The sequence below is a fragment of the Anoplophora glabripennis genome, unplaced genomic scaffold (genome assembly GCF_000390285.2).
Source record: "Anoplophora glabripennis isolate ALB-LARVAE unplaced genomic scaffold, Agla_2.0 scaffold168, whole genome shotgun sequence".
Taxonomy (NCBI): domain Eukaryota; kingdom Metazoa; phylum Arthropoda; class Insecta; order Coleoptera; family Cerambycidae; genus Anoplophora; species Anoplophora glabripennis.
In genome coordinates, this window is record NW_019416458.1 from 800,558 (window position 1) to 825,437 (window position 24,880).

General features: G+C 34.2%; 1 protein-coding gene across 2 annotated transcripts; it reads right to left on the reverse strand.

Annotated features, from left to right (window-relative positions):
• Positions 1-4,188: 4,188 nt before the first annotated feature.
• On the reverse strand, positions 4,189-24,666 carry LOC108907262 (regulatory-associated protein of mTOR). Of its 2 annotated transcripts, none has more exons than XM_018710867.1 (20): positions 24,383-24,666; positions 24,221-24,323; positions 23,871-24,112; positions 23,276-23,422; positions 22,147-22,376; positions 21,974-22,074; positions 20,939-21,214; positions 20,600-20,841; positions 20,037-20,111; positions 19,711-19,968; positions 17,711-17,991; positions 16,704-16,977; positions 16,237-16,361; positions 15,971-16,174; positions 15,752-15,913; positions 15,453-15,697; positions 13,212-13,325; positions 12,773-13,073; positions 4,811-4,933; positions 4,189-4,585 (listed from the first exon to the last, which is right to left on the reverse strand). In XM_018710867.1, the coding sequence occupies exons 1-20, from the start codon at positions 24,545-24,547 to the stop codon at positions 4,390-4,392; spliced, it is 3,864 nt and encodes a 1,287-aa protein (XP_018566383.1). In that variant the 5' UTR covers positions 24,548-24,666; the 3' UTR covers positions 4,189-4,389. The 2 variants fall into 2 exon arrangements, with proteins under 2 accessions (XP_018566383.1, XP_018566380.1); XM_018710864.1 differs by having other exon boundaries at positions 20,037-20,126; positions 20,600-20,853.
• Positions 24,667-24,880: the final 214 nt, after the last annotated feature.

Sequence of the window (24,880 nt, forward strand, 5' to 3'; positions counted from 1 at the left end):
AAACGTCCGTTTCGTAAAAAAAATACTCATTCAATTTTCTTCCAGAAAAATGATTATAAACGTAATATTATCATGAAAAAATAATTAATGTAGAAATTTCAATTTTTTTTTTAGGTCTTACACGCTTCTTTAACAAAATATAAATTTTCTATGTCAATGATTGTTTTGGAATTTGCTTACATCGTATTTTAAATCGTATTTTCAAAAAAAAAAAAAGTTCTAGGAAGCTTATTAAACAATTGAGATACAATTAAGAGGGCTCTATAGCAAATAGACAGCCAGCAATACATTTTTATAGATTTTTATAACACAGTTTGTCTAAATATGAATTAATGCGCAAATAACAGACTTTCCCCCATTTTAACGCAGATTTTCTATAAAATGAAGTTAGTTTGAAACTCGGATTTCTTTTTGGTGTAAAGAAATTTGTAATTTGCCGCTTTTGAACAAGCGGCATCGTAAATTACAGATTTCTTGACACCAAAAAGTAATTTGCGTTTCAAACTGTCCATTTTATAAAAAATCTGCGTTAAAATGGAGGAAACTCTGTTATTTGTGCATTAATTCATATTTCGACAAACTGTGTAATAAAATCTATAAAAATGTATTGCTGGTTGACTATTTGCTATAGAGCCCTCTTAAATTACATTAGCTTTAAAATAATTCTAGAAACGTCCGTTTCGTAAAAAAAATACTCATTCAATTTTCTTCCAGAAAAATGATTATAAACGTAATATTATCATGAAAAAATAATTAATGTAGAAATTTCAATTTTTTTTTTAGGTCTTACACGCTTCTTTAACAAAATATAAATTTTCTATGTCAATGATTGTTTTGGAATTTGCTTACATCGTATTTTAAATCGTATTTTCAAAAAAAAAAAAAGTTCTAGGAAGCTTATTAAACAATTGAGATACAATTAAGAGGGCTCTATAGCAAATAGACAGCCAGCAATACATTTTTATAGATTTTTATAACACAGTTTGTCTAAATATGAATTAATGCGCAAATAACAGACTTTCCCCCATTTTAACGCAGATTTTCTATAAAATGAAGTTAGTTTGAAACTCGGATTTCTTTTTGGTGTAAAGAAATTTGTAATTTGCCGCTTTTGAACAAGCGGCATCGTAAATTACAGATTTCTTGACACCAAAAAGTAATTTGCGTTTCAAACTGTCCATTTTATAAAAAATCTGCGTTAAAATGGAGGAAACTCTGTTATTTGTGCATTAATTCATATTTCGACAAACTGTGTAATAAAATCTATAAAAATGTATTGCTGGTTGACTATTTGCTATAGAGCCCTCTTAAATTACATTAGCTTTAAAATAATTCTAGAAACGTCCGTTTCGTAAAAAAAATACTCATTCAATTTTCTTCCAGAAAAATGATTATAAACGTAATATTATCATGAAAAAATAATTAATGTAGAAATTTAAATTTTTTTTTCAGGTCTTACACGCTTCTTTAACAAAATATAAATTTTCTGTCAATGATTGTTTTAAAATTTGCTTACATCGTATTTTAAATCGTATTTTCGAAAAAAAAGTTCTACGAAGCTTATTAAACAATTGAGGTACAATTAAGAGGGCTTTATAGCAAATAGGCAACCAGCAATACATTTTTATAGATTTTTATAACACAGTTTGTCTAAATATGAATTAATGCAAAAATAACAGATTTTCCTCCATTCTAACGCTGATTTTCTATAAAATGGAGTTAGTTTGACTCAAAACTATTTTTTGCTGTAAAGAAATTTGTAATTTACGATAGTGCTTGTTCAAAAGCGGCAAATTACAAATTTCTTTACAACAAAAAATAATTTGAGTTTAAAATTAAGTTCATTTTATAGAAAATCTGCGTTAGAATGGAGGAAAGTCCGTTATTTGCGCATTAATTCATATTTAGGCAAACTGTGTAATAAAATCTATTAAAATGTATTGCTGGTTGCCTATTTGCTATAGAGCCCTCTTAACTTACATTAGCTTTAAAATAATTCTAGAAACGTTCATTAAGTAAAAAAATATTCACATTCAATTGAAGAAAAATGATTATAAACATAATATTATCATTAACCTAGAAATTTCCATTTTTTTTTTCAGGTCGTACACACTTCTTTAACAAAATATAAATTTCCTTGTTTTGGAATTTGCTTACATCGCATTTTAAATTGTATTTTCAAAAAAAAAAAGTTCTACGAAGTTTATTAAACAACAAATGATTGACGTACAATTAGGAGGGCTCCATAGCAAATAGGCAACCAGCAATACACTTTAATAGATTTTATTATACAGTTTGACTAAATATGAATCAATGCACAAATAACAGACTTTCCCTCATTTTAACGCAGATTTTCTATAAAATGGAGTTCCTTTCAAACTCAAGTTACTTTTCGTACTTTTGAACAAGCGGCAGCGTAAATTACAAATTTCTTTACAACAAATAGTAAGTTGAGTTTCAAACTAACTCCATTTTATAGAAAATCTGCGTTAGAAGGGAGGAAAGTCTATTATTTGTGCATTAATTCATATTTATACAAACTGCGTAATAAAAACTATAAAAATGTGTTGCTGGTTGGCTATTTGCAATAGAGCCCTCCTAAGTACTCAGTCATGGCAATGTAAGTTAAAATATCATACGGAGTTACAAATGGAAGTTTTTAGTGAAAGTGACTTCCAACGTTTCTGCCACTTTTACACGTATGTTGTTGTTGTTTGTATGTTGTTTACACGTTGATGATTCGGGACACAAGCTAATGCGCAAATCCAGTAACCTGAACTGAGAGTGGCTAAATTCAATAATCCAATTTGGATTATAGTTATTCCGGATTAAAAAATGTCAATGTAAAATCTTCCAAGCTGAGAATTTCCAAGCGTGGAAAAGCTATTGTTCAATTGATGTTTACAAGGATTATAATTATTCTGAATTAAAGGATTTCAATGTTAAATCCTTCCGAGCTGAGAATTTCCAAGCGTGGAAAAGCTGTTGTTCAATCGACGTTTACAAGAAGAGTCAAAGATAATTTCAGAACTTGTGAGTGAAAAACTAAACAAATACCCGCGATACAAAGTTGGGTAAACAAGAACGGTTTTAACGATTAATTTCATAAACAGTTTGTTCGTGTAGTAAGAAAAAAAGAACCGAGTTGGTCCTATAAAAAAAAACGCTTTTAATTTCCGACAATGTGCCAAAAGATCCTCGGGAAGCAAATACCCGTATAATTTTTTTTCTTCCGCTAAAATTCCGCACCCACATCCAATGGACAACGGGACATAAAATTAAACTACCGAAAACAACTTTTGTGAAAAATTGTAAAATCTGAAAACGAAATCTTACGTTTCTCATGATGGTTTTTCAGATTTTTACGGAATAACGTTGCTAGGAATCTTTGACTGTTCTCGGGCTAGGCTCTGTGGAGGCGAACGTCACTGCCGCTTCGGTTCATCTGTCGTAGCAAAGCATAGTCGCCACTGAAGATGCCGACAGGAAAAACGGCACAATGTTTGGAAGTATTGGATGTGACCAGTTACAGGAGCCACTACTACTGTTGTCTAAGAAACAGTTCCGTCCTTGGAGGCTTTAGAACCAACAATAAGAAGCGAAATAGACACCAGGGTGTGTTTAGGAGTTCGGATAAGGGGTCCACCCCCACAGAGCCTAGCCCGAGAGCAACCAAGGTAGGTCAAAAGTTCGTTCTTAATTTTCTCAAATTCCGTTATACCGTTTTTGTAAATATTGAAAAATATGGAGCACTTAAGGGCAATTTTGAGAAAACGAGAATATTTACAGAATATTTGAGAATACTGAAAATTTTTATTATTTTCAAAATATATCACGCATTTTTTAATTTTACAACAATTACATCACGTAGAACATTAACTCGCAGACCATCCGTGTTTACGCTTATTTATTCCTATTTGATGAAAATTCTCCAAACACGTTCAGAGATATTTTGGAAAATATCAACTTTATTCCAAATTTCAACACCCCATAACTTGAAAACGAAAAGTTCCCGAACGCAAAACATTTTTTTTTTTTGGACACTCGAATTCAAACAAAGATTTTGGCCAATTAATCCTGAAACGCCCTGTACATTTCAATTGATGAAGAAGCAAAATTAGTATAAAAAAACGTCCACTTTCAACAAAACTATTTCAAAAAAAAAAAAAATAGTTTTCCTGTAAAAGAATTTGATTTTATGTACCTTCCCCGAAGCCGTCGAGAACACAATCGCTCAGACTTCAAAACAAAAACGATCCGGTCCAGACGTCGTCGAAAAAAACCCCTCTCGTCTCGTGATTGCATCAATCCGTCGCCGACCGTCTCGCATCCAGTGTACTAATAATAGCCCAGCAGGCCCCATAATAGAGCCTAGGGCTGGGAATCTCGTCACCTGCGCCCCTCCAGGCTGTACACGTTGACGCAACAGTCCATGGTGCCGGTGGCCAGGGCGACCTTGTGCGGGTGGTAGTTCAGGCAGGTCACCGGACCTATCTTGTGGCCCATGAAGCCCTCGTAGAAGCGGATCGTGTTGATCAGGGTGCCCTTCAGTGTGTAGATGCTTATGGACTGGTTCAGGGAACCACTAAAGAAAATTAAATGTACAGGTGCCAGCGTCGATATTTAAATTCTCATGTATAAATATGCGTCAATAATTTTAATATACAGGTTGATTGCTAAATACACCGATGCTGGGCAGACACATGTAAATTCACAACAGAATTTGAGAAAACAAACTTACGATACATACACCCTGTATATCCAACGATAATTTCGATAGAATTTTAGAGATATGAGTATAATTACTTACCAAGCAAAGGTATTTGCGCTACGATGTATGGAAATGCAGGACATTCCGGAATTCTGAACAGCCTGTGTGGTATGTATGGAATCATTCTTTCTAATATCGTAAATTTTTACGTCTCCAGCGGAACTGAAAAAAAAATTGTGCCAAAATAATTATTTTCAAAAGAAAAATTTATTTTAGTCAAAAACCTCACAACAAATACTAGCCCGGTCAAAATAGACATTCAAGGTTACAATAATTCGCATAAAACTGAAAATTGGTACGAATGTTGGGAACACCATTATAAATGAAATGTGAAAAGTCCCCATCGATCCCACATCTGCAAAAAAATTTATTCAAGCTCAAAGTTCACAAATATGGATTTTTTGCATTTTTCAGCGAAATGGTAAGTTTTATCATAAAAATAGGTCAGACGAAAATTGTAGATCATGCAACAATCTATAAAAATTGTTCTTACCCTTTTTTCCTAAGAATCGCCATTTCTGAGATATAGCGATTCAAAATGTTGAGAAAGTTGTGTTCTCCATAATATACAGTTTTCACGCCACCTGTGAGGTAGTAGGTACACTTGGCACGTTTTTTTTAATGTGGTTTCCCCGGTAAGCCTATTCCACGATCTATTGTGTGGTCCTGTTTAATTAATTAATATTGTATTATATAAAAAAAATTGTACTATTGGAAATGATGAAAGCAGTGTGAATTATGAGTAATTGGGGAAAACTATTCGTCTGATTGATAATTATCTAATGGAACTTGAAGTGTAATGTCTTCTTCTTCTTCTTCTTCCTCCTGCTGAATACAAGTAAATTGTTCTAACAGCGATGCATCAGATGTCTCTTCGCTGATATCGTAAGAATCCTCTTCTGATGGCGATTCAACATTGGAGCAAGACTGGCCTTGACAACAGGTACATGCTAATGGACAAAACAATCCAACTTTTTTGCAGCCGCACTTAGCACTACACCCCTTTTTGAAATCGCAAAAAGTTGTATGGAGGAGTTTTTCCGGTGCTTTCTGGTTCCAATGTATTGTCAATTAACTTCCAACCCCAGTCTTCTGGGTCCAGTCGATTACCAAGCCACACTTGAACTTGATAATATACTCGAAATAGATGTTGATGAGCAGAAGCAGAGGTTGGGGGAAGACAAGCTAATTGCACTTGTTTATTGTTACGAGTATTTTTTTTTGCAAAAGATAAGATTCAAAATTTATCTAAGCAAAAAAGTTGGATTGTTTTGTTCATTAGCATGTACCAGTTGTCAAGGCCAGTCTTGCTCCAATGTTGAATCGCCATCCGAAGAGGATTCTTACGATATCAGCGAAGAGACATCTGATGCATCGCTGTTAGAACAATTTACTTGTATTAAGCATGAATAAGAAGAAGAAGGAGGAGGAGGAGGAGAAGAAGAAGACATTACACTTCAAGTTCCATTAGATAATTATCAATCAGACAAATCCAATTACTCATAATTGACACCGCTTTAATAATTTCCAATAATACCATTTTTTATTTAATACAATATTATTTAATTAAACAGGACCACAATACAGGGTGTCTCATAATTAGCTGCCAACCCTAAACAGGCCGATTCTATGATCAAAACTAAGTAAAAAAGTTCATATGAACATGGGTCCGGAAATGCTTCCTAAGGGCACAGGGACCCATTGAAGAGAGAGGAATGGAAATCATTTTTTTGCATTATCTCTCAATCGCGTTGTGATAAATGAATGAAATTTGGTATACACAGCTAAATTTTGATGAGCAATTTGATGGACTAATCCATTTATTTCCACAAGGTCCATTGGGGTGGGTACGGGGGGGCCCTTGGTACTTTGCGTGTGTAACTTTTTCATCTTTGACTTTTTAACAAATTGGACAGCAAATTCCGTTTTCCCGAACTGTTTTACGTTAAAAAGGTACTCTTGTTTCAAATCGTTATCTTTAACGGTTTCTGAGAAAATCGCTCTTGAATTAATCCCACTTTGGTCAATTTCATAGTAATTTAAACAAAAAATAATAATAATAATTTTCCTTTCCTCTCTTTTCCATTTAAAGGATTAATTTTTATTTAATTTAATTTTTTATTATTATTTTTTTATTAAAATTAGATTAAATTTAAACAAAAAAATTTTTTTTTTTAAATTACTATGAAATTGACCAAAGTGGGATTAATTCAAGAGCGATTTTCTCAGAAACCGTTAAAGATAACGATTTGAAACAAGAGTACCTTTTTAACGTAAAACAGTTCGGGAAAACGGAATTTGCTGTCCAATTTGTTAAAAAGTCAAAGATGAAAAAGTTACACACGCAAAGTACCAAGGGCCCCCCCGTACCCACCCCAATGGACCTTGTGGAAATAAATGGATTAGTCCATCAAATTGCTCATCAAAATTTAGCTGTGTATACCAAATTTCATTCATTTATCACAACGCGATTGAGAGATATTGCAAAAAAATGATTTCCATTCCTCCCTCTTCAATGGGTCCCTGTGCCCTTAGGAAGCATTTCCGGACCCATGTTCATATGAACTTTTTTACTTAGTTTTGATCATAGAATCGGCCTGTTCAGGGTTGGCAGCTAATTATGAGACACCCTGTAGATCGTGGAATAGGCCTACTGGGAAAACCACGTTAAAAAAAACACTATCTCACAGGTGGCGTGAAAACGTGAGCATATTATGGAGAACGCAACTTTCTCAACTTTTTGAATCGCTATATCTCAGAAATGGTGATTCTTAGGAAAAAAAGTATAAGAACAATTTTTATAGATAATCACATGATCTACAATTTTTGTCTGAACTATTTCTGTGATAAAACTTACCGTTTGGCTGAAAAAGGCAAAAAACCCATATTTGCAAACTTTGAGTTTGAATAAATTTTTTTGCAGATGTGGGATCGACGGGGACTTTTCACATTTCATTTATAATGGCGTTCCCAACATTTGTACCAATTTTCAGCTTTATGCGAATTATTGTAAGCTTACCCCTATTTTTTTAGCTACTTTGACTGGGTTATTAGAATCAAATCAGGAATATTGAGACATATTCGGAACTAATAAAAATGCTGATGGTGTCAATAAAATGAACTTTAATACGTCCTAACACAAAAGTAGTATGCTGCACCCAAAGAATTTGTGTTTTATTGGATTCTCCATACCTTTTTGTACTAGTGTATGTATTTTCCATTTGATACTGTTTAATTGTGGTATGTTTTTAGGATGTCGAATAAACGTAGTGCAATTGTGGGGCAAATGCAAATGCAAATGGCGAAGTGGAGCTAGTACAGCTTAAGTCCTAGGACTTAAGCTGTACAAGCTCCAAAACGTTCAGCTCCTTACGGGCAAAAACAAGCAGGTACTGACAGAAACCATCCTCTTCAGGGACGAGAAGCTGTTCACTGTAGAACAAGCCCATAATCATCAAAACGATAGGAATAGGTCAGCAGAGGCTTCGGGACCATCTGCCAATGTCAAACATTGCCAAAATCCACAATTGCTGATGATTTGGGACAAAATTTACACCAGCAACAAAAAAAACCTCTTAATTTTTCTTAAGGAGTCAAAAAAGATAAGGAGTACAGGTGGCAGGTTTTGGAAAAAGTGGAACCATGGGCACAGCAGCACCTCAGATGAATAACTGGTGTAAGGTCCATTTTCCAAGTTTCATTACCTCAGCGAAATGGCCGCCCTACTTGCCGGATCTCAACCCGATGGACATCACAAAAGTGTATTGTCACCAATGGAGACTACTTCAAAACTAATTGAATATATCGTTGTCAAAGGTACTTGTTATTGTTAACAGTTGTTTTATTAATTTTTTTTTTTTATTTAATAAAATTATGATTAAAAACGTTTGTAATATTTTTTTATTGGCAGCGTGTAGTCAGCAATAAAACTTCTTCTATAAGTTTATAAACAGGTTGCACAACTAAATAAACTTAAAAATATTTCTAAAAATTCGATACATGGCCGATATTTTATGCTTTATATCAATCTGGAAATACATTTACACAGAAAAGAAGCTAATTGTCTCAACCCCGAACTCATAAACCGTAAGCCCAAAAACCCTAAGTCCAAAAACCCATAAACTCCAAGTGCATAAACTCCAGAAATCGAGAAATAAATCAAACTACTAAATTTTAACATGTAATTTCTCAATGACGAAAAATGATATAGGGATAAATCCAAATACATATTAAAGAGTAAGTATAGTACTTTAAGATCCCATTGATGGTTTCAGCAAAAAAATTTACTTTTCTATGTAACATAACCTCAAATATCTCAAAAAAATCGCGATTTTGGCACATTTAGGTTAGGAAATCTTGAAAACCAGAGCCAATTGAGAAATTTGGACCTCGGAGAATTCAACGCACCAAAATCCTTTGATAAAATATATTCGTGTTGTTTGGTTAAAACCTTGTCGGTCTATACAAGGCGTTACGAAATTCACGGACACAGACTGTGGGATTATATTAAGCCAGATAAGGCGATAAAAAAGTGTCTATGATTTTTCAATCAGACCAATATTTTTCGATCCACTATCAAATATGCAAAAATAATAAAAATATTTATATTTATAAATTATTTCAATTTTCAATCATTAGATAAACAATTACGACAAACAAGTTACAATAATTGTTCAAAATTTCCACCGTCTGCTGTTAAACATGCTTCAGAAATACATTCAAATTTGCCACTGGTGTTCTATACACCAACGTTTTAAGGAAGCCCCAAGAGAAAAAATCACATGGCGGTAGGTCTGGAGAATGAGGTGGCCAAGCTAATGAACCACCTCTGTCAAACGAACGTCCAGGGAAAGTTTTATTTAGGTAACCACAACATGCTGAAGCATGTTTAGCAGCAGAGAGTGGAAATTTTGAACCATTTTCGATTGTCATAATTGTTTTATCAAATGGTTAAAAATTGAAAATTTTTATGATTTTTGGATATTTAAATCTGCCGTATCTCGAAAAATATTGGTCTGACTGAAAAATAATAATCCCACAGTCCGTGTCCGCAAATTTTGTAACACCCTGTATAATAAATGAGAAAATAAATGCCTCATTTCTCCAAATAAAATTAAAAATGTATATAGTTTTTTAATAATACCAACCGAAATTAAATACGCTTTTGTTCTATTGGTATTTCATAATTCGATTTGCAAGGAGGTCCCTTGAAAATGCAATCTTACCTAAAGTGCAAAAATAGTAAGATCTTTCTACAGCGTAACCCATTAAGAATGGAAACACTCGCGTACAAAAGTTGTTTATGGACCGATTTGATCCGGGTTTTTTTTAAAAGATAGATCTCCAAAAGCTCTATCTTGATGGAAAATTTGAAGACGAAATTTTGATTTTCAAGGCCTACTACGAATTTTTTTTTAAGTGAAAAATAGCAAAATTATTTTAGCGATTTTTTTATAAAAAATCTGACTACACCACTGGATTTAGGAACCCCTCAAATGCATTCGTACCAATTTTTGCGAAAAAAAGTTTGCCCCTAAAAAAGTTATGACAATATCGGCATCACCAGTGTTTGCCGTTGTCGGTGAACCTATTCTTTTAAAGGGAAACAAAATTAAATAACAAACACTGGTTTAATCATTATTATTAAGAATCATAAAAACTAGTATACGTAAAATAAACAACAAGTTCGTCAAATTATTATTATTTCGTGGTTATTATGCCAAAACTTACAAATATTACCTTCTTAGACAAAAATAATTACATTTATAATTTTTTTATTCAAAAAGCCACTGGATTCTACAACCATAATCCAATTATTTGTGAAGAATTTTCTGAAAAAAATATTCCAGAAAATAATGTTGCCTAAAAATGATATGAACAAAATTTGATAGGCTGTGAAAAATAGAAGTTTAGACAAAAAAGGTCAAACTTCACAAGTAGTGGCACATTGTAATATTTTTTGTGCATGGTTAAATAAGTTCCATAATTCTTTGCGATGGATCAAAGTTTAACTTTACATGACAAAATTTATATATTACTGGAGAAAGTGATCCGACTGCAAGAGAGGCGTGCATAATTTTTAACAACAGACATCCAGATAGACCTTTAATTACGCATAGCATAGTTTTTAAAATAAACAATACTTTTATGGAATATGGTGCTGTATCAAAATGCATTTTAAAAAGGGACGATCAACAGAGAAGACGTATTCACGAGCAGGAAATTTTAAATTATTTTACAAACAATCCTCAGAATAGCCTCAGGATTGCTAGTTTAGATTTAAATTTACCTAGAGATAGTATCCGACACTGCCTAAAAAAAAAAAAACAAAACCCTATAAACTTAAGTTTCTTCACACTCGAACCAGGCGATAATGAGAAACGAATGGAGTTTTGTCTCTGGGCACAGGGACAATATCTCAATTACCGATTTCTTTTTAAAAATATCTTATTCAGCAATGAGGCCACATTCACGACTAATGGAATTGTATCATCACAGAACTCGCGGTGTTGGGTTTCAGAAAATCCAGTGCGGATAATTAATTGCCGAAGACAATATAGTCAGAAAGTTAACGTTTGGTGTGGGATACTTAACGAGAGAGTCATTGGTCCGTTCCTCTTTGAAGGGAATATGAATGGCGAACAATTTCTACATTTCCTTCAGAACGAATTTTTTAATACAGTCGATAATCTTCCATTACAAGAAAGAGTAAATCTACATTTTCAGTTGGATGGATGTCCAATACACAATGCGAGACAAGTCAGGGAGTGGCTTAACGAGAATTTCCCCAATCATTGGATAGGTCGATTAATTCATTGGCCACCACGATCTCCGGACCTTACCCCACTTGATATTTTTCTGTGGGGCTTTATTAAGTCCAAAGTTTATAAGACACGGCCAATTAACCGGGTGGTATTGTGCACTAGAATAAGGAGCGTGTGAGGAGATTAACGCGCATCAATTACGAAATGTAAAAAATATAAAAAAACTTTATGAAAAATGTATAGAATTAAACGGAGGATTAGTGGAAGCTACAAAAATTTTAATTTAATGACGTTATTAGTGTACATTAATTTGACAGATTCCTTTTTCATTTTTAAAAATGTAATTTTTTAATCATTACTTTTTTTTATCAATTGTTGTTTATATTAGAGTAATTGTTGTTTATTTTGTGTATACTGGTTTTTATGATTCTTATTAATAATTATTAAACCAGTGTTTGTTATTTAATTTTGTTTCCCTATGGGTGTTATTCGGTTTTTATAAAAGAATATGTTCGACAACGGCAAACACTGGTGATGCCGATATTGTCATAACTTTTTACGGGCAAACTTTTTTTCGCAAAAATTGGTACAAATGCATTTGAGGGGTTCCTAAATCCAGTAGTGTAGTCAGATTTTTTATAAAAAAATCGCTAACAAAATTTGGCTATTTTTCACTTAAAAAAAAATTCGTAATAGGCCTTGAAAATCAAAATTTCGTCTTCAAATTTTGCATCAAGATAGATCTTTTGGAGATCTATCTCTTAAAAAAAAACCGGATCAAATCGGTCCATAAACAACTTTTGTACGCGAGTGTTTCCATTCTTAATGGGTCACCCTGTATATTTGGAGTTATTTTTTATTCAAGTATGTCGTTAGCTGATTATAAATAAAAAAGTAATAACTGAAAAACAAATAAAATGAAGATATCATTTTTACCAGCAATACCAACCAAAAATAAGTGCACTTATCCAATTTCCGAAATATTCAGTTGCGCCAAAATTTTACGGCAAGAACTATAAAATTTTATTAAGAAATGATAGCGTTCCCCAGTGTCTCCGCCACTTGTGTACCAATTCACGACAATTTTTGCACATAAGTCAAATATCATATTTTTTAATTTCAACACCCTGTATTCCGAAACCGAAGTGAACTGAAACTTTTTTAACCAATCTGCATTAACGCCTCGTATAATTCCCTCCCGACAATTACAAACACTTCAAAATGCGACTAAGCTTACCTTCCGCTGACTATCAGGTTATCCCTCAGCTGGATCCCTAAGACGGAGGAGGGATGTTCCATCCACACCCTCACTTTCGCCTCCGAGGGGTTACACCTGCGGTCGAACAACCTGACGGAACCGTCGCCGCACCCCACGGCACACATCCCCAGCCGAGGGCCGTGGTAGGCCGCCAGGCCCTCGTCATTGTCTATTATGAGGCCCTCGTCGTCGAGTCCGTACCTTTTGTGGTACTTCTTGTGGTTCTCGTGGCAGATGCTGGAGAAGGTGGCGTCGATGCAGGTTACCGAACTATCGGTGCCTAAAAACAAACGTGAGAGTCCATAAAATGTTCAGAATTGGGCAGGCTGAAGTGCTTCGGTCAAGGGTCTCTTGATAACATTTATTCGAATCAATAATAAAAAAAAAATAATAATAAACATGTAAGAATTAAAGTTACCTGTAGGTATGTCGAACGCCTTTAGTTCTTTGTCCGCATCCCAAAATCTAAGGACCCTCGTGTCGCCACTGGTTATAAGGGTCTGCGTCCACTGCTCCCAGGTCATTACGATGCCTGAGTCAAAAGAATAAAATAAAAAAAAAAAGAGTAAATCACACTTTACATTAATATTAATCGCCCAGGCTCCACACTTAGAATATTCATTATTTTATGAATATTCACTGTAAATATTCGTGTATGAATATTCGTTAAACCGGTTGTCCTTAAATGGATTAAAATCTTTAGAAAAATAATTATTTGTAAGGAATGCTACACTGTTGATTCCGGCTTTTTGATTTTTTTATGAATATTCATATTTTATTTGTTAAAACGGTTTATCTTTAAACGTAAAGTTTTCATAGAAATTATTATCTGCGAAGAAAATTTTGAGTTCTTTGCGTGTTGATTTGCGTATTCAAAATGGAAAACATTTGTCCAAATATATCGAGTATCTACCAAGGAATACGATCTTTTTATACACACATACAACAAATTGCCTGAATACTAAATATTCATACATAGTGTGGAACTGAATTTGTGTAAATTTATTGACTCGAGGTGAAAAATGTTCATGTTTGGCCAATTATATTCATACATCTGCCAAGGAATACAATCTTTTGATCAACACATACATCAAATTGCCTGAACACAGAATATTCATGGAGATTATATGGACATATAAATATAAAACATTCATGTAAAACATTGAATATATGCCAAGGAATATGATCTTTGTATCTATATATGTGACATATTGCCTGAATATTCAGTGTGGAGCCAGAGTTTGTGCTGATTTACCAGTTCAAGATAGAAAATATTAGAATTTGGCCGAGTATATCAAATTTCTGACAATTTCCTAAATATTCATACATAGTTAGGAGCCAGAGTTTGCTCTGATTTACCGATTCAAGATGGAAAATATTAGTTTTCAACTAATATTTGAATATCTGCAAACGAATACAAACTTTTTATTCATATATGCGTCAAATTGCCTGAATACTCAATACACAGCATAGAGCCAAAGTCTTGCTGATGTACTGATTCAAAACGGAAAATTATGGTCTTCAGCGGAATATTTGAAAATCTGCCAAAGAATACAGTCTTTTTATCCATATATGGAGTCAGATTTCCTGAATACTAAAAATTTCACACATAATATGGAGCCAAAGTTTGTATATACCAATTCAAGATAGAAAATGTTGGTTTCAGCTGAATATTTGAATATCTGCTAAAGAATACGAACTTTTTATTCATATATGCGTCAAATTGTCTGAATACTTAATACACAGCATGGAGCTAAAGTTTTACTGATTTACCCATTCAAGACGGAAAATTATGGTTTTCAGCAGAATATTTGAAAATATACCAAAGAATACAATCTTTTTATCCATATATGGAGTCAAATTTCCTGAATACTAAAAATTTCACACATAGTATAAAGCCAAAGTTTGTGTTGATATACCAATTCAAGATAGAAAATGTTGGTTTCAGCTGAATATTTGAATATCTGCTAAAGAATACGAACTTTTTATTCATATATGCGTCAAATTGTCTGAATACTTAATACACAGCATGGAGCTGAAGTTTTACTGATTTACCCATTCAAGAAGGTAAATTATGGTTTTCAGCAGAATATTTGAAAATATACCAAAGAATACAATCTTTTTATGCATATATGGAGTCAAATTTCCTGAATACTAAAAATTTCACATAGTATGAAGCCAAAGTTTGTGTTGATATACCAATTCAAGATAGAAAATGTTGGTTTCAGCTGAATATTTGAATATCTGCCAAAGAATACGATCTTTTTATTCATATATGCGTCAAATTGCCTGAATACTTAATATACAGCATGGAGCCAAAGTTTTGCTGATTTACAGAAAATTATAGTCTTCGATAAATATTTGAACATCTGCCACAGGAAACCATCTTTTTATCCACATATTCATCAAATAGCCTGAATATTCAATATTCAGTGTGGAGCCAGAGTTTGGGCGGACTTACCGATTCAAGATGGAAAATTTTATATAGCAGGTGTTTATGTGGATTTACCTATTTAAGATAGAAAATATCGTGTTTGGTCGAATATATTGAATAACTAATAAGGAATACAAATTTCGTATACAATGTAGAACCAAGGTTGGTGTGGATTTATCTGCTTAAGGCGGCCAAATATACCCAAAAATTGTCAACATCTCTCACCTGCACTTTTCTTCTCGGTCGGTTTGAGTTCGCTGAAAGCCTGCCAGGCGCTTATCAGCGAGGGCTCCCTGCTCATTCCGACATTAGGCCGCCACAACTTAACGCTACCGTCATCCGAAGCTACCATTAACATCGCTATGTCGTGCCCGTTGATCCACTCAATGGCCGTCACCTTACAACTGACCGATTTCGATGATTTGTTCTGGCAAATCGTCGTCTTGGCTCCCGTGCTCCAGTCCCAGATGCTGAAATGTAAAGTTACCGTGAATTTTGGACACTTACGAAATGCGACGCCTTACGCAAAGCTGTCGTTTCCGGCTACGGCGATTTGTTTATCGAACGGGTGCAGTTGGAGCAGAGACGGAGCCACCGCCGTCCTGGTGTGGAAAACCTGGGATTCCACCCTGCACGATAACGCCCTACGTTGCTCCTCGGTCGCTTCTATTCTTATATCGTTGTTCCTGTAATTATGACGCGATCAAAGGATTGTCTTAGGAAAAAAGTTATTATTTTATAACCTGGTGTGTCTCCAGTCCCGTTCGTAAAAGTGAGAGGACTCGGGATCTTTGGTCACCTTGTCTTTCTTGTTCGATTGGGCGAATCTCTTCGAGGACCACTCCACGAACTTCGTGTGGACCAGGGGCTTGCGACAAAACTGAAGTTTGTCGTCGTTGTTCTCGTTCAGTGTGTTTCTGTGCATTCTTCTCGATCTGCTAGTAGGCCTAAATGGAAGAACGAGTCCATAATTGCATGAAAATTACTTCTCGAGTGCAATAATTTGTACCTGGTCAATTTTTGCAGATCTCCTGGGGGGTGTAATGTCGGCGGGCTTTCTCCAGGGAAGCAAGCGTTCTGTTTGGGACTTGGAGGTAAGCTTACGCTGCGATTGTCTACGAAGTCACGCTGTTCCTGGAAGGAAAACCCAATGAATTCCATGAACGTACGCGATAGTAGAACATAAAAACCGTAACGCTGTTTACAAATAGCATTTTCAATGCAAATTCGAAATTAAGTAATTAAAATTAATAGGTGCAGAATCTACTTAAAAACTTGCACATATATCGAGGAACATTCATTGGAGGAATACGAGATGCACCTATATCTTGGCCGGCGAGGTTACTGGATTTAAGTCTATGTGACTTTTTTCTATATTGAAAATAATATCCGAAACATGTTATTTTCGTCAAATATTTTGGAAAGAATTATTTAAAAAATTAAGAAATTATTAAAAAAATTACTTAATTAACTTACCTTAGCTATCGCCCTGATGTATCCGGTAACCGTACAGCACATCTGGGCCACCTCCGGATGGGGATCCGTCTCTAAGGAGCAGAGCGAGTTCCACAACTTCATGTATACGGAGCCGTACCCCAAACCCGGCAGCGTGCCCAGGCTCTGCGACATGGTCGAGTTGCCCATGTGGTTTAAGTACGGACTGGACGGGACTCTTCCTAGGTGCTTCTCGGTGTCGTTGGTAGGTTTCTTTATCGAATCGTAATCGTTTAGTCTAGGGAGGTCCCTGTCTCTGTTAAAACATTCGTGGGTTTTTTTTAAACAAAAAAAGTGGAAAAACTATGAAAAAAAATACAAACATTACAAAGAGACAAAATCTATAGGATTTAGACAAAAAACTTATTAAAATGTACAAAATATACTTTGCTTACAAGCACCGTGACTAAATCATTTGTAAGAAGGAATAAATTTTTCTCTAACGAAAACCGAAATTTTGATAAAAAAAATCTTAGCATTGCTACCGAGAAACAAATCTGCAATTGCAAAAAAAACGATCGCCAAGATCAAACACAAATTCCGAAATTGAGGCCCATTTTTAGCTGTGCATTAATTTAGATGTAAAGTTTACAAAAATTTCCTTCTAACTAAGAATATCGTGGGAAACACGTACTTTGCGTCCTATATGCCCTGCCTAGCATTGAATAACACCACAAATATCTAGGAATCAGCTAAATCCGTAGTAGGCTCTGCCAGTAGGTACAAAGCAATACTTTGTACCAGTAGGCATTGAGTAACAATGACAATTAGATGACATATATTTTGTAGGTTATATGTCACCCATAACAAAAATCTGTTTCCAGGATTCGCAGAAACAAAACAAAAACAGATTAAGGGTGTTTTTAAGTTCCTTATATAAAACTCAAAAAAAATAAGCACAGAAAATGTTTTTTCCAAATTTAAATGTTAATTTGAAATATCGTGTTAAAAAAAACTGAGTTCCTGAATTTTCAAGGCAAACGACTTACTTGCTTCCTGCCCTGCGCATCCCGAGCGGGGGGATGGTGTCCTGAACGGGCGATATGCTGTTGTGCTCCTTCACGGCCAGATTGACGAAGACGTGCTCGAAGGACAACACGACCCACTGCAAGGCGTTTATGAGTTCTTTCCTTACCAGGGAGCTCATGTCGCCGCTGACGGTATTCACGAGCGTCATCACGATCGAGTGGTCGATGTTGTTCGCGTGCTCCGACCTCTCCGTCACGGAATTTATGAAGGTGCCCAGGGCGTATATGGCGGCCGACCTAACCTAAAAAAAATTTACGAAATTCGTGTGTTGCAGTGGATAAATGGAAAAATTTTACCTGCCGCACAAATGTGCAATTTTATGTATAAAAAAAAACAAAGAACATGAGATTTTTGAGGTTTGTAATGCATTTTAATGACAAAACATCACACATAAAAGGAAAGCAGTTGATGATTTAAACAGTGTTTTGTTTTTAAGTTTGGATTCCATGGCAACATATATTTTTTATTTTGTAAACATTGGCCAAGGAAACTTATTGTAAGGTATAATCATTATACATTAACCAAGGAAATTTAATGTAATGTATAATCATTATAGAGTGTCCAGAAATTAGGGGGTAATTTTACTTATAAAAATAATGATTATTACAACACATTTTGAAAATTATATCATTTCGTTATTATCATTATAACATTAAAATATATCATTTGAATTTCTTTAATTTTTTTAATAAATAAACAATTCTAAATGCCATTTTATAAATTAAACATTATCTTTAATATTTCAACAACCCCATTTTTTTTTAATTTTTTCACCTAACAAAAAAAAAGTTATGAATTTTTGAAAAATATAGCTTTTTTTTAATAACCATAACTTTTTCAAAAATTGAGTTTTCGGGACGTTTCTTTTTTCAAAATTTTTGTTTTTAAATGTAGTTTTTTAAAAAAAATAGATCAAAATTATCTGAACTTACCTTCACTGTTTTTTTTTTCAATTTTCGAAAAAAAACGAAAATTTCTCGATTACCATTTTTGAAAAAAAATTTTTTCTTATAAAAAACTGACATTTTTTATAAATCCTCAAATTTTTTCAGTTGCTTTTTTGTTTTATTTTTTTATTGATTGAAAAATTTTTTTTTCAAATTTACCTAATTTCACATACTATTTTGAAAATTTTTGAAAATGTATATAGAATCCCAAAATTGAAAAAAATTATTTTATGCAGCGAATGCTGATAATTTCAAAAAGTCAAAAGAGGATGGTTTCAAATTGATTCGAGTTCAAATGTGTTGCATGTCTATTTTTAAAGCCCACTGTTCGTCGAAAAATGGACCAAATAACAACTTTTTTTCATTTTCTTTGTTTTTGGATGTACTTTTCGAAAAAAATATAAAAAAATTATTCAAAACGATCTATTTTTTTCATAACTTTTTAAAAAAAATCTAAATTTTTTTCAATTATTTCTTTCATATATTTATTTCAATTTTGGGATTCGATATACATTTTCAAAAATTTTCAAAATGGTATGTGAAATAAGCTAAATTTGAAAAAAAAAAATTTTTTCAATCAATAAAAAAAATAGAAAACGAAAAATACCACTGTAAAAGTTTGAAGATTTATAAAAAATGTCAGTTCTTTATAAGAAAAAAAAAATCAAAAGGTAATCATTGAAGAATTTTCTTTTTTTCTGAAAATTGAAAAAAAAAAACAGTGACGATAGGTCCAGATAATTTTGATCTATTTTTTTTTTCAAAATGTACATTTAAAAACAAAAATTTTTAAAGGAAAATCCTCCCGATAACTCAATTTTTGAAAAAGTTATGGTATTTTAAAAAAAGCTATTTTTTCAAAAATTCATGACTTGTTAGGTGAAAAAATTTGAAAAAAACTCGGGACAGGTTTTCAATGGGGTAGAAAACAATAAAAAAAAGTTTCAGCCAAATCGAAAGGGGTCAGCGTTAAAAGTGGTCGATTTGACGTGTAATGCCCCATATGTACTTACTTCTGGGCACGGATCTCTCAGCAGCGTGTACAGCTTCTCGTGAGCGATATCCCGCACGCCCGTCCACCTGGCTTTCTCGTAGTGATCCCACAACCGCCCCAAACAGATGGCCACCCACTGCCGCAGATGTGGATACGGATCGCTGAGCTGCTCCAGGCAAACGCTAAGCAGGGAACTCTGCAAGGCAGCCTCCTGACCGTCGTGGAAGTTCGTTACGATGCAGGCCAGGATAAACGTCGCCTGCGTCCGGTGTTCGGGCTTTAAAATGTATAAGGTGTCTATTTCCGTTCGACAATTCGAATAACGATAGAGGTTCTTTCACTTACCGACACTGAAGTGTCCTGAACCACCGATAAAAAGTACTTGTGCCCACTGTCCCTAACCAGATCTGTTTGGCAGGTCTGAAACCAATATGTCTTAACATTCAAAATTAAATTGTGTTACTAAATCGCTTCCTAGATCAAATAAATATATATAGAATACAAATTTTATTTACAAAATAGTTTATGGATAAGAGTTTCTTGTAATCGAAAATATTCATCTTAAAAAAATACAGAAATGTTATATAATTCCTATAGCAGATGGAATTTGTATTGGTTATGTGGAAAGTGAAACACAAAATGGCTATTATTCGAAACCGGAATTAATTAATTCACCTATTCATTAACAAAATTCAGGAACAAGCTAAAGTAGTTCAAACGTACCAACTAGTTTTTTTATTGTTTTATTTAACTTATCCTACACATTATTTCAGTTATCAAACAGAAACACTTAAAATGCAATTTTTGAGCCACTTTCGCTCTAAAAAAAATTATTCGAACAGTTTCCAAAAAATTATAGACTGAATATGACAATTTACGAATTAAAATAAAAGAAACTTGATACTCACATTGTCAACAGCGAAAATCTTTGCCCAAATGAACACCAGCAGTGGCCTGAGTTCCCTTGCGCAGCTCTGGAGCAGCTTGAGAACGTACGGGAAGATCCCGACGGACAGCGCCAGGTTTACTGCCCACGGTCCCAAATCGAGGAACCGCCCGAGCAATTCCAACGCCCTCATTCTGTGGATCTGGCTCAGTAACACCTGCAGCACTATCGGCAGCTGCTCGGGGGGATTGCGCTCCTCGGAACCTGAAAGAGTGGCTGGTGAACGACGCATTAAGGACCTTGCTTGCGTTTTTTCACGATTTTCGAATACTTAAATAATTGTAAATGTACTATAACTCACCCAGTTCGAGCCACACTTGGAAAGCCGTGAGCTGCTCCTCGAAGAAAGGCAAGTGCTGGAACTGTTCCTCGTTCTTCAGCATCTTCGGCAATTGTCCTAAGCTTAGATCTAAGGCAAGGTCCCAGGCGTCCCACATGGGGTGTTGGTAGGTCGGGGGCAGAGCGGGATGGCTCACGGGCGTGCAATCGCAGGATCGCATGATTCTTTCCGCCAGGAGGAAGTTGCGGAACAGGCTGGCTACGAGGAGGTCCTGGCGGAACAGCTTTTGGAATAGCTCTGAAATAAGGTTTTGATGTGGCGTTACAAATAATTTATTAATGGAAATCCATTATACTGATGCACTTGGATGTGTGTTGCTCTGCAATATAACAAACTTGAATATATTTAATTTTTAAGAACATCGGAACATTTTTTAACCTGCACTTAGTCCCTATTGACAAAAAAATATGGTGACTTTAAAATGACACGTCACACAGGCAACACTGATAAATGCTCACATACAACCGAGTTTGGGAGCTGCTCAGTGACAGGAGTTTAAGGGAATTCTGTTCAGTCTTTACAGCTGCTAGAAAAATTACTCTAATGTACACTCAAAAATTACACAATAACTCAAAATGAAACAAATTAATCCGTTTTTTACACAAAATGAACAAATTTCAAGACATATATTCAACTATAAAAGCTTTTTTATTAACAACAGGCTTACGCAATATGTTCTTTCAAGTAGCTCCTGATAAAGAAGTCCCTGGGATTAATTTCTGGTGATCTAGGAGACCGCAGTATGGGTTTAATTTTTCTCTCTCTAATTTTATTCCAGCAGAATCTTCGCCAACGCTATGTTTTATATACGGAATGGTTCGAATACATTACCATAACGCTTACAAAGCATTTAGTTCATGCACCGATAAGTTAATGTAAATCACTCTAATTTTGTTCGACACTCTGTAGGGACAATCTTATTTTCCGTTATTGTTACCAAAAATAAAAACGAGTAAAAATTTTCAACTAAAACAACGTCAAACAAGACAGACTTACCTCTCGGCAAAGTGTTCCAGGCTATCGTGTCCGTTATGGCGGTAAAAATCCAATTCAATTCACCTAGCATGGTCCTCCTGTCAGTTATTTGTCCGGGAATACTGAAACGAACGAATAATGTATCGTTTCCTCAGCTACAGACGCACGAAAAAAGGAATACGCAACACGCTTACTTATCTACGAGGTCCAGGGTGATTTTTGGCATTAGTTTCGAGGTAGGCTGCAAGACGAACCATCTTAAGGCAACTTTGATTGGTGTTGTGAGGCATGCGGTGAAGAGGTCTGCGGGCAGATCCGGAGTCATGGGCAACACTTGATTCGCGCTGCAAGCCGCCAGCTGGATGCAGTTCCTGTACGACGGTGGCGGGTGGGCGGAACCCATCTTCTGCTGCGACATACTTTGCTACAAAAAAATATATACGTGCTCGGTGTTTCACTTTTCATGGCCAAAATGATAATTTTTTTAGTTGCTGGCGTAATCGTTACAGATTATTAAAGTTAAAGCTTCTTCTTTAACTCATGTTTTTTTTAATGAATTCTTTATCAGCCCTTAATATTTTCACTTTCATTGAAAATATTCACAACAAAAAATACAACGTAAAAGAACAAACAAAAAACATAATGGAATAACATTAAATAAATAAATAGGACCCTTCGTTTCAATTAACCAACCTTTTTTATGCATGTTTCAACTCTTTTATTACTTTTCTTTTTTTTGTATTGCCCGGTAATTTCACCATGTCTGCCTAATTTTCCTTTCTAAATCTTCTGTAATATAAAGCTTATACTTTTAACATTTTTTTCTTAAAATTATTACAAAAATTAATATAACTGTTTATTTAGTTTTAAGATTGTAATTTTGTTTCTTCTCTAACAGAGTATTACTTAAAACAAATATTAAAAATCTCATCTAACTTTGACAGTTTTTGAATTAAAGTTTTTGCTAAAGAAAAAAAAACGAAATGTATGGGCATCCATATCGTGAGCACCTTTAAAGATATTTTATCCTAATTTGGCAGAAAAAGGTTTCCGAGGATACTAAATTAGAATATATTACTAAAATTTAGAGCGCTGATATATATTTTTTAAAATTAATTTAAATAAACATTTTGCACGTAATTATTTTCATACTAAAATGTCACAACTTTTAATTTTAAAATAATATAGATATATGAGCAGTTCTGTGAAAAGTTAAACGCAGCATATATGAAGACAATTTTTTTTTCCTAACAAAATCATCAAAATTTTATATATGTGATAGCATTTTGGAACTGGGAAACGGTCTTAAACGATTAAACTCACCTCGAATTCAACTTCGTGCTGAATAGCAAACTGTTTAAAGGAGTCTACTATAATTCCTGCATTAGAGCAATCGTATACGTAGATAGAAGGGGCCCCCATCCAGGTTTGTAAATCGAATATCGACAGTGGAATGTACTGAGTGTACGTCTAGAATAAGACAAACATACTAAGATGTTATAAAATATTTCTTTCACACAAAATATGCATGCATTTATTCTTTCAATATTTGGTTAGTGAAAATATGAATTAATATTTTGTCCCAAAATTTTCCATTTTGTTTGTCAAAAAAAAAAATTTCACAAAACATTGAATCAATAAAACCTTTATAACATTCCAAATTGCACAAACTTTGATAAAATTAAGAAAATGAATTGTTCCCTGTATTATATAACGTATCTGACAAAATTCAAACAAATAAATATATTTTTCAAAGCTTTTCGATGTAATTCAAATCCTGACATTCCTTTCTTCACATATTTTATTTACATGCTCTAATTTTGTCCGATAGTGTATATATTCAAAAACACGTTAACGGTTAAAACTAAAGTATAAAAAAATAAATAAATAAGGTTTTTGATGTGAAAACTTTACTCACCCGGTTAAACACCCATATCTCACCGTTAGTAGTAGGTTTAGGGACTCCATGCCCATTATAATGGAACAACACCCTTTCCTCTTTGGCATTTCTTCGTAGCGAAGTGCAAAGCTTCTTCACTTCATCAGAAGTTGGGTCCAACGATTGCTTATACCTGGCTCTAGGCTGCCACCTTTCGTACTGTGTTTGTAGAGTCTGACCTATCTTCTCTAAAGCTTTCGTAGAAGACATCTGCATTGGATCTAAGAATTTTTTTAAATGTTCAATATATACAAAACATATTAAAAAGTGTAACACTTTCAAACTGTATTAGATTTGGGATTCAGATACTTGAGGATTATGTATCTTACCTATCCAACATTCTAATCTTGCACAAGGTTGTGTTTTAACAACATCGGGAGGATCAACTCCAACATTTAAACAGAGAACAAGAGCCACACTGACTGTTTTCATCTGAAATTAAAGGGCAACATGTAAACTCAAGAGGTTCAACAGTACAAGGTGGAATTTACCCTCTCTTTCATTCTCCATGTCTGTGTAATACAATCTATACCCTGTATAGGTTCCAAATGTCTATCTTGAGTAAAACTCAAAGGTAAATCCTTATCTGTAATTATTTCTTTTTCATCCACCTCCTCCTTATCACCATTAGCAGTAACCTCGGCCATAGTTAACATATTACGAAGTCTTTTATCACTACCAAGAGGTCAAATTAGATCACATTTAATAAATTTGGATTAAATTTCATCTAAAACGCAATAAAATCACCTAAATGTAAAAGCATGGCACTCGAGTGACAACAATCTGTCATTTTGCATTTTCGCTGTCAAAATGCAATTAAGGTCAAAGGCGTTTTCAACAGTCGTGCTATATAAAAATAAGAGCATTCCAATGGCAAATTTATTCTAACACAAGCTCTGATACAAAAGGTCTTCTCATTCCCAATTTTAAGATTTTTATTACCATAAAACTAAATCCAGCCAGAAATATTTTTTTATAATCTGTTTGTA